This window comes from Cydia strobilella, chromosome 3 (assembly GCF_947568885.1).
Source record: "Cydia strobilella chromosome 3, ilCydStro3.1, whole genome shotgun sequence".
Taxonomy (NCBI): Eukaryota; Metazoa; Arthropoda; class Insecta; order Lepidoptera; family Tortricidae; genus Cydia; species Cydia strobilella.
The window spans coordinates 298834-310075 of NC_086043.1; the positions used below are offsets into that span (position 1 = coordinate 298834).

Genomic DNA, 11242 nt, shown 5'->3' on the forward strand with positions numbered 1-11242 from the left:
CGTGATTACCTTTTGTATTATTTGTGAGCTCCCGATATTTCGACGCAGTTACATGCATCATGTTCACGGGTGACCCGTCGAAATATCGGGAGCTCACAAATAATACAAAAGGTAATCACGGTCTATATCCCGGTCAATACAAGTCTAGTGAAACTAACCGTGAATCATTCAAAACTCTTTTTCATTTCTTCTGTTCGAAAGTTCAGTTTTCGTAGGTAGAGATAACCGGGTTGAAAAACGCTTTTCCCACCCTAGGGACTTTCACACTTTTAATTTTAAATTCAAGTCAAAATAGATTTGTTTGAATTGTTAGGTAAAAGATCCTTACAATAAAGACGTAGGTACCTATAGACGTTTAAGATACTTAGGTATAGGTTCACATCATTCATTTATTTCATGTGTATTTCCTCAGTCGAAAAGATTGAAAAGTATAGTGTTAAACCCGGTTCGACCACCAAAATATCTTAGGTATAATGGGGGTCAATTTGTAGGTAATATTTACTTAAATGCTCAGTAAATTTGCTATCGTGTAGTATAATTCTGAATGGGCAAAATTAAACATTTTAATATATAATCCGGATTGGCGGGACACTACAAACGACAGGGTCGAGTGGAGGAAACGAGGGGAGGCCTTTGCCCAGCAGTGGGACACTAAAGTAGGCTATTTAAAAAATATATATATATATAATTATTTATTATTAAGTCAATAGACGTGCCTGCAAAATGGTCCCTGGAGGCGCCTGGAGTGCAACGTTTGGTCAGTACTAGTTTTCACTAAATCACTGCGAAAACTTATTTTAGCTAGGGAAAACTGTATTTTCACCAAGGCTTAGCAAGCTAGTTCCATAAACCAGACTCCAACCTTTATCGAGTAGTGGCTAAAAGCCGGGACAACGCAAAAACATTCGATCCTATTGACGAAGGTAGGTAAGTCATTCAACATTTGATAAGGAGTGATAAAATCCAGTAAACGCAGTACCACAGCTGGTTACTTCCAGATACATTGAATAGCGGTTATCGTCTTGTGTTTATGTTTCTTAAATAAAACGGCTATTAATAGCGTGTGTTGATCAGTCTGTCTGACCGCATATCAGTTTTGCTATAATAATCAGTGTCAACGACGTGTTAGCTCAGTAGGCTTTGAGACTTTGTCTTGGCAGCTTGTAATATTATATAAATATATTAAAACAGGTCATTAGAGTTAGACCACGATAACTCTGCAACTATTTTGATAGCACACGCACGTGTTATTTTAAATTTCTGTGAAATTATGACTTATAACACTTGCACTACGTGTGCTATCAAAATCGTTGCAGACTTATCTTGGTCTAACTCTAACTTTACCTAGAACCATTCCCAAGACTGATCCTTGTTAATGTCTGAGTCTGATAAGTTTTGTATTAAAATACTAACCAATTTTAAATTTTGTTGTACACCATTTTATTTAATTCTGAAGGTTCGAGATTCGATACTTAGGTTAAATAAAAAGGTGACAAAAAGGTCTTGATCCTAAACAACCTGAGACAAATTTAAATTAATCCGTGTAAAGATAAGACCCTAAAACGTAGACAATTTATTTATCATAATTTTTACAAATAGTTCTACTTGTGAAAGCTGGCCTGATCTATATTTCTTTAGCAGATCATCATGGCCAAGCTATCTTCGAAAGAGATCTTCGCGCTGGAGGACAAGTATGGCTGCCGGAACTATGCCCCCGTGCCGGTGGCACTCACCCGTGGTGAAGGTAAGGGCACGATATCCACCATAAACTTTTTATACAGAAAAAAAACCTTTTGACAATATCTCTCAATTCTCCCATCTTGTGTACAGGTGCGTCTAGGTTTAAATTAAAAAAAAAAAACAAAAGAATTGAGAACCTCCTCCTTTTGAAATCTTGAAGTCGGTTAAAAACCGGCCAAGTCGAACTCGCGCACGAAGGGTTCCGGACCATTATCTAATATAAAAACGGCAAAAAAATCACGTTTGTTGTATGGGAGCTCCCTTAAATATTTATTTTATTCTGTTTTTAGTATTTGTTGTTATAGCGGCCACAGAAATACATTATCTGTGAAAATTTCAACTGTAGGGTCCAGTTTTTACCCTTTAGGTACGGTACGGAGACCTAAAAACCATTCAGATAAACCATGCTCAAGATTTAGCGAATGCGCCGTGGCCCGCGGGTGTACACGCATTTTTACTGTAGATTGCTCGCGATTGTTATTGTTATGCTAATTTATAAAGGTAGTCTGAAGGAAACGTGAAGATTGCCGTTTTTCGCTCAGTAATAAAAACCAGATAAAAAAAAAAAAACTACCTACACAAATGACACAATTGTTCAGTTGCAGAGAATTTTCAGTCCTTAGCCATATTTTGCTAGGTAAAATTTCCATTCTGAACAATATAATTACCTATCAGTCTATTAAATACATAATGAATGAGATTTAATTGAGAAATTGAGAAAGATTTAAAGAGATTTTGGCTGTTGAACTTTCTATAGCTAGGTTCGGTTTCTGTACTTTTGGTTACGGTTTCGGAATAAAAATCATATTTCGGCCGAAGCACAAAAACAAAACACCTGAAACAAAAATAAACGTTCATTCATTCATTCATTCAAGGTTCGATTTCAGCCAAAAAACTGCCTAATCTTTTGGCCGCTCAGAAACTGTATTTGCGAGTGTCGGACTCCGGCCGAAGTTTCTGTTTCAGGCGGTTTCGGCATAAAAATCATGTTTCGGTCGGACACTATAACATAATTTTTTGTGCTCTGAACTCTGGTGCCTACAGGTACCTATTTGTTACTTGCCACAATCTCTGCATTATTTGAACAGACATCTCTCGCGTGTAGCTAATCTCTCAAGTATTAAACGCTGATTCCCCTATCTCAAGTTTTTATAGTTTAATAACTCTATTGACAGAATCAAGATTAAAGTAATTACAATATTTAACTGCATTTGCTTGCTAGCTAAACCTGGGATTACTTATATTATATGTACTCGTGACCTAATCTTTCGTGGTTTTTATGATCTCTGATATGTAATTAGGTAAATAGAGTCCGATCACGTTAAGTTGTCATGCCAAGTGTTACGTTAAGTACTTATTTATGGCGTTCCTATGGGATTGCGTTGTTAGATTGTTACCATCAAGTGGAGCAGTCTAAAGTCAAAGTCCCAGTCGTGTGCAAAGTTAGTGTGGTCGGAGCCTATATGCCAAAAACACACATAGGCATTGGCAGTGTGTCGTGTGTGTGAAGACACTGTTATGTGTTAAAATAAAAATAAAATTCGTTTAATTCAGACCAGGAGAACCATATTGTTGTTAGTAACTACACTAAAACAAACTTACACACTATATTAGTACTTATACTAGCCCCGATGCAAATTAGTTCGTCTAGTTCCACACAACAATTTTGTTTATTCTAATAAAGTTTACACATGAAGATAAAATGACCCAGTAATGGGAACCGTAATAGTAATGTTTAATCTAGTTTATTTTGATCGTATAATAAAATTGCATGAGACTTATTGTTAAAAAAATGTACTTTTCAAAAACGTTCTCCAAATCATATTGTCCTCTCCTCTAGCACTGCAGTGCTGCATGCATGGAGCCGTGTTGCTTTCCCTAGTAATAGCCCTTTTCACATCTGTTATATTCCTAGCCGTCAAATAAAAAATAAAGAATCGTATTTTTTTTTCTTTTAGTTTTAGTTATTGGAGAATTTTACCATATAAAATTAAACTACATTAGCATTAAATGTTAGTGATTTTTTAAAATTAAACGTTGTTTTTGTACAAACGCGAGAACCTCAAAAAATGGGCTGACTAGACGAATACATATGCATCGGGGCTCGTATAAACACACAATTTAAAACTATTAAACACTAATGACTGGGAGCAGGGAGTTTAGGAACACGAGACAAGATGGGTTATTTAGCCCTGCCTATCACCACTTACCCAGTATTTTGTGAGGCGGCAATCTAGGCGTTCAGACAAAGTCCTAAGGAGGCCGTTGCTACTGCCGCGCACGCGCTTCAGCAGACGCTATTCTTCTACGCCTAATAGCGTGAAATTCATTAAATGGAACAAGCGATAGGTATCATTTGGCCACATAATTTGCAGCGTCCCATAGGTTTTAGCCTACGTTGATTCGATGTGTGTTTTGGGCAAGTGAATTCCGAACATAATCATTTAACTTAGAATATTTCAAAACAGCGGTCAAGAAATCAGAAATGTCAGATATTCAAGTGTTTAATCAGTACGTTTAGGTTCATTATTCTGTCGTCATAAAACTATTTCTTTAAAATTCTAAAATGTATTTTATAATGTCCTGCTTGATACGTGTGCCATCTTGCGGAGTTAAATTGTCCTTAAATATAACTTTGATTACACTTATTTATTAGCAATAAATAATATGTAATAAATTATTACATAACACCAGGGCTGGTCCTTCGAGCCGGATAAAGTTAGGTGGTAAATAAGGTAAATTTATTTACTTTTAACAACTTCCAACAATTTTGTATAAAGCAATTCTGCTAACGAATTAGTTCCAAACAATTATTCTGTCTTTCAGGTGTATTCGTGTGGGACGTGGAAGGCAAGAAGTACTATGACTTCTTGAGCGCGTACTCGGCAGTGAACCAAGGACACTGCCACCCTCGTATCATCAACGCCCTCCAGAAGCAGGCCAGCCAACTTACACTGGTCTCCAGGTACGAACTTAGGCCTTGGCTAGGTTAGACAAAACTCTTGTTAGACAAAAAGGTGCAAAAAATCCAAATGGGTCAGTGGACAAGTCAGAAACTATGAGAGATAGCGAAATCTGTTCTTAGGAACCATGGCGTCGATTTAGATTTAATAACAATGACATTCAAACTTTTTTTAAACTCTCACATAACCGGGAATCCAACCTGGTCAATATTCTTCGTAATCGCGTGTAGTATTTGTTTGTATAATTGATCCTGGTATGAAAGATTAAAAAAAAATTGAATACCATTATGATTAAATCTAAAATCGAAGCCATGGTTCCTAAGAACAGATATCGCTATCTCTCATAGTTTCTGACTTCTCCCTACTGACCCATTTGGATTGATCATCATCATTCAATTTAAGAGCTGTGGGCTCTTGTCGGTGCAGCGTGATGAAGTTGTCTCCACCTTGGTCGATCCGAAGCCAGCCCTTTAGTATCCTGGTACGACACGGCCCCTGTAGCATTTACTTGGCTCATATAACTTTTTCTTGGCCTTTCCCTTGGATTGATCATCGTATATATATATTTTTGTAATATTTTCCAGAGCATTCTACTCCGACAAGCTAGGAGAATATGAGAAGTTCATGACTGGTTTGCTGGGTTACGACCGACTGCTGCCCATGAACACCGGCGTCGAAGGCGGCGAGAGCGCCTGCAAGATCGCTCGCAAGTGGGGATATGATGTTAAGAAGATCCCGCCTAAGCAGGCTAAGGTAACTACTCTCATTTTAGCTCTCCCTGACTTTTGTACAACATTTCCAAGTGACTCAGAAAAGCTGGGTGAATACGAGAAATTCATGATGTCACTACGACGTGGGTATTGTGTTATAGATCCCGCTTAAACAGGCTAAAGTATCTACTACTCATGCTACTCTACTCAAGTAGAATATATTTGGTTGTTTCCTCCTCCTCCAACACACACAATGTAAGTTAATAGAAAATATGAGACTACCATACAGGGGCGTAGCTAGAGGATATGGCGCCCGGGGCAGTCACCAAATTTGCGGCCCCTGACGACTGTCAAAAATTTCCCCGCTGCTGCCTTTTGCCCATTTTGGCGCCCCCTTTGGATGGCGCCCAGGGCACTTGCCCCCTCTGCCCCCCCCCCTAGTTACGCCACTGCTACCATAGCTATCGTCAGTTTAAGAACTATAACCTAAAAATAACGCTTCTACAAAAGTTGCAACAAATGGCATATGATTTTAGATAATTGCCAGCTAAGTAGGAGCAACGATTTCAATCAATCGATCGAATGCCACAATGTATTGCAAATCGTATGTGATTACTGCCGGCATTTGGAGAGGCATATACATAATCGGACTCAAGCAGGCTCCTATTTGTCTCTTGTGTTAGTTCCCCAGATATTCAGTAGTAGGTATTATTACTGAATGCTAAATTACCTATATTTATATAACTCAAATGCTGCGATTTGCATGCAAAAAAGGGAAGCACGTTAACTTGTAAATATCGCAAAGTAGGTATGTTGTTTAAGTCATAATAAATAATTACGTTTGCGTGGCATTTAATAAAGTAATTTTGAAAAGGTTGCGGCTTACATTGCGGATAAAATGGCGACAGCCACACAAAGCTATTAGCATAGAAAGCTTGACATTTCGAGCTTCCGGCCGGCACCCTTTACCACCTTTACCCTTCAAACTTGTTGTTCTGGTCCGCGAGCCCCGACCTAAATACTTCCATTGCGATTCCGTTTATGTCGTTACAGAATTAACAGTTAATACAAAGACATCGGACATATTTGTATGAGACATCAGGCTATTTATTTACTCCGTAATAAAAAACATGAATCTGAAATTTAAATGGCTGTTAAGCAATTATATCGACGTACTCTAAAAAACTTTCTTTTCCAGATAATTTTCGCAGAGGGCAACTTCTGGGGTCGCACAATGTCGGCTTGCTCGGCATCTTCAGACCCCGACTGCTACACGGGTTTCGGACCCTACATGCCTGGCTTCGAGCTTATCCCCTACAACGACATCCCAGCTCTTGAGGTAATAAGTAAGAAGAAAAAAAAGCGTAATCTGGGACGAAGAAAAGTTAAATTGTAGCTTACCACAACTTAGAATTTGGTAGTAGTTAGATACTACCAGGGTCGCCATGTGATTTTGGGCATGGTGCCATTATTGTCGGAAGAATAGGTTTATTCTGTCTTAAATAACATGTTACATTCACTCATATCATATATATGTTATTAAGGCAATATAGCCACCAACGGTGCAGGCGTAAAATATGAACCATTATGGATTAGTCTTTGATTAGTAGAAAGTCTTTCTTTTTCTTTCTCTTATGTAGTTAATAGCCACGGACCTATTTATATGTTATTTTGTTATGAAACTATAGGTCTGATCTTCTTGTCTTTAAAATAAGTATATAAACTATGTATGACTGTTTGTTTCTGAATAATAAAAAGAATTAAGTACAATTTACCTACATTATAACTTCTAAATAACTTTCTTGCGAAATAGTTGCTAGAAGAAATATTGGCTGCTGCTTAGTTGCCTTATTTAGGTTCGAGTGGTTTTGATACCAATTAATATGATTTTTTAAAGTAATCTTTCTAAATCCTGCTAACTCTACCTTTTCAGAAAGCGCTACAGGACCCGAACGTGGCCGCGTTCATGGTAGAACCAATCCAAGGAGAAGCGGGTGTAGTCATCCCGGACGACGGATACCTCAGGAAGGTGCGCGAGCTCTGCACCAAGTACAACGTACTGTGGATTTCTGATGAGGTCCAAACAGGATTAGGTGAGTTTAAAGTCATAAACGACAACTTGTAAACACACCGACAGTGGCAGCTAGGGCGTAGGTACATATCCCATATGATCGCCGTACTTAACGTTGCATTTGGCATGGAAACTAAGCTTATCTTCAGTTCCTAATTAAATCCTTGATAAAATAAGCGGGCATCACGCTTTTTTCTCCTTAAAGCGTGTAAAATTTAGAACGAGTTACACCCTGAGCTCCCCTATATTCCCATTCCATTCATCCAACCCACAACGTTTGGTTTTCGCACCTATTCCGTGAATATCGGGCCCGAATATCACACCTTATGATCTTACTAGCCTAACTCCCTACTTCCGAAAGCACTGGATCTTGGTGTCTTAGCAACTTACCGAAGTGATTTCAACATAATATTTATCAGTACGGTTTTAGTCGCTTTTGGCGACATGTTTCGGATTCTTTGGCGACTAAAAATAATAGTGAGTAAAAACCGTACTGATAATTATTTTGAAATATGCCTCACCATAGTTTAAATGCGATGATCTCGATATGTACCTATAAATAATTAATGTTTTGTGTGCCATATTGATGCCGGTGGATCGATGAGGTCCAGAAGGGTCCCTGGATGTCAGGCGGCTGAATGGCGTCGGATCGCACAGGATAGGAACGAATGGCGAAACCTATTAGTATCGGAGGCCAAGATCCACTTCGGGTCGCTGAGCCAGCGAAGTAAGTAAGTCACATATTGATAAGTTAATACGTTGCAGGACGCACAGGCAAGCTTCTGGCGGTGCACCACGAGAACGTGAGGCCGGACATCGTGATCCTCGGCAAGGCGCTGAGCGGCGGCGTGCTGCCCGTGTCCGCGGTGCTCACGGACAGTCGAGTCATGGACGTAAGTTTTTTTTTTTTTTTTTTTTTTTATTATAAACTGATCGGCGATTGGCCCTAGTCACACCTGATGGAAAGTGAAGACAGGGCCTAAGATGGAGCTCACCGGTTCAGTAACAGCCTATTCACTCTTGTTTTAAAGAGACCGAGGTCATATTGATCAGGGAATACAGATGGCGGGAGCGCATTCCATTCCTTAGCCGTCCGTACCAAAAAGGAGGAGGCAAAACGTTTCGTCCGAACGAATGGAATGTGGACCACGAACGGGTGCATACGCTCCCCGCGCCTGGATGTCCGATGATGGAAAGGGGAAGGTGGGATCAGGTCGTGCAGTTCCTGTGCGCACTCCCCGAAATGTATCCGATAGAACACCGATAGGCAAGCGACTCGACGGCGATGCTCAAGGCTCTGTATCCTTGACTTGACCGATGGATCATCACCAAAGAGTCTAAGTAACAAGACGCGAGGTGGGACGGTACGCGGTGGTGGCGATGTAGACGCAGACGAGTGTGAAAATAGAACGTAAAGGTTAAATACTCCGATATAAGTATTGTTGATGTAAAACCAAAAACCAACAATTGGGCTCCAGTGTCCTAAACTTTGGGTTCAGTTCAGGAGTGACATTTTCGATACTTTGACGCGTAGTTTGATCGGCTACTTTTGATGCTATGACTATACGACCCACCTTGAAGCATTTGCTTATTGATCTCTGATATTAGAATAACTCATTGATTTTATTGTATCGATTTCAGGTAATTACTCCTGGTACACACGGTTCCACATACGGAGGAAACCCACTGGCGTGCGCTGTGGCTACGGAAGCTATCAAGGTATGCACATAGGTACCGGCCACCTTTTATAATGTTATGTTAACAGAAAAGAAACCTGCAGCCGGTCAGTGGGAATCACATTAGCGTTACCTGACTCTAATAAGAACGTGTTTCAGGTGCTGCTGGAAGAGAAGCTGTGCTCTAACGCGGCGCGGCTGGAGAGCGTGCTGCGCGCGGAGCTGGAGAGGATCCCCGCGAGCGCCGTCACCGCCGTGCGCGGCCGCGGGCTCATGTTCGCGCTCGTCGTTAACGACAGTAACTTGTTCTAATTTCTTGCCAAAAATACGTCCATCCACAGCCGATTAGGCTTTTTTTAAGTTTTTCTTTGTCAATATTTGATAGAAAAATACATCTGCGAGATGTCATACCCGGATCTGCACCCACACGGGACAATCAAATTGCCCATTAAATCAGATCAAGCGCGATCGGTGAGCCCATGTCCTCGATTTAATTTTTTGCGTCCGCACACATGTTACTAGATTGACAATTTAATCAGATTGTGTACAATTGTGCCATGTGGATAGGGTATTTAAATATTTAATTAAATGACTACCCCCTGATCATTGTCTATGGTTCCGTCAGGCGTAAAAAGGCGGCATTTCACAATTTCAGTTCAGTTAAATCTTAGTGCGTTATTTATTTTCAGATATTCCCGCGTACGACGTCGTTCTACGATTGCGCGATGCCGGTTTGCTGACCAAAACCACTCACGGACAAGTAATCCGCCTGGCGCCGCCGCTGACGATCACGGAGCAGCAGCTGCGCGATGCTTGCAAGATCATGCGCGATGTTTTCCTTTCATTTAGCAATTAAAGTTTATTATACACCATGTTGAAATTTATTTAAAGGGCCCTCCACACTCGTGCGCGTAGCCGCGAACGCGAGTGTGGAGTCTAGTTCGCTAATCAGCGAAATCGACTCCACGCTCGCGCTCGCGGCTTCGCGCCGCGTAGTCTGGAGCGGGCTTTACGTCGGCAGCTCACAGTGCCGTAAGTACTAACACGCGCCCATTTCACGATATATTGTACTTGTAAATTAAGCGGAACTACCTTTCTAATAAAATTAGTTAAATGTTGAGTCTAATTAGTTACAGGCTTTAGTTTAACTGGCCTGTGAACGCATGAAAAAAAAAAAAAAAAAAAATTGTCTACAAAGTAATACATACTAATACACTACGCCGGTGTGGATTTCCATCAAAGAGTAAAGTAAGTATTATGTATTGTTTCCATTTTGGTTGGAGATACTTAACCTTTTAAACGCCATCTGTCAAATCCAAGAACGTCATGCACGCGCAAATATCTCTGGCATAAGCAAATATAAACCGTACTGGAAACTTTGAAGGTTTCTTTGACAACGTACGCCATAGCCACAGGGCGGACACGCTATACAACAGAAATCACTTGCGTTTCTATGTGTGAACGGCGTCATGCGTCATAGTGTGAGTAAGTTGCTTAAAAATAGTACTGAGCGGCCGGCAAACGGTCGTCAATCTGCTGTCGCGGGGCGAGGTAATTCGAGTCGGGGCAGGGCGGTACGTGGCCGTTCTGTATGATAATACTATTACTTATTCTGTGCCATAGCATAGCACTTATAAGCGTTCTTGGCGTTAAAAAAGAATGTGTATGTAATTATTATGAATTAAAACCAGCTATCATTGTGTACCTATATATTTTAATAATAATAATAAAATATCTTTATTTCGAAGATCAGGCTTAATTTACGAGGTGTTTAATTAGTGAGTTTTATTCACAATATAATTATTTTGCAAAAATAGTGCAAGAAATATTACTAAAATCGTTGTGCGAACTCTTGATCAACGTGAATAAGGTAGGTAAGTACTTTAATTTCAGCAAATTGCTTATGACAAGTTAGGAAAGGCAACAAGAATTTTATCTAATCTATTAAAAAATAATACTAAAACATTATTCATAGGGTCACCTTAACATAAACCAATTCCTATTAAGGTCTGCCGAACTAACAATCTGATCAAATATGTAAAAGGTAAGTAAGTTTAGTGTACATTACTCTCCAGGCAATCA

At 39.9% G+C, this 11242-nt stretch overlaps 1 protein-coding gene across 1 annotated transcript; it reads left to right on the top strand.

Annotated features, from left to right (window-relative positions):
* Positions 1-1606: 1606 nt before the first annotated feature.
* LOC134755597 (ornithine aminotransferase, mitochondrial) lies at positions 1607-10032 on the top strand. Its single transcript, XM_063692078.1, has 9 exons — positions 1607-1744; positions 4567-4705; positions 5288-5456; positions 6612-6752; positions 7347-7506; positions 8250-8377; positions 9126-9203; positions 9320-9458; positions 9850-10032. Exons 1-9 carry the CDS (start codon positions 1648-1650, stop codon positions 10014-10016), a joined length of 1218 nt encoding a protein of 405 aa, XP_063548148.1. The 5' UTR covers positions 1607-1647; the 3' UTR covers positions 10017-10032.
* The last annotated feature ends 1210 nt before the right edge of the window (positions 10033-11242 follow it).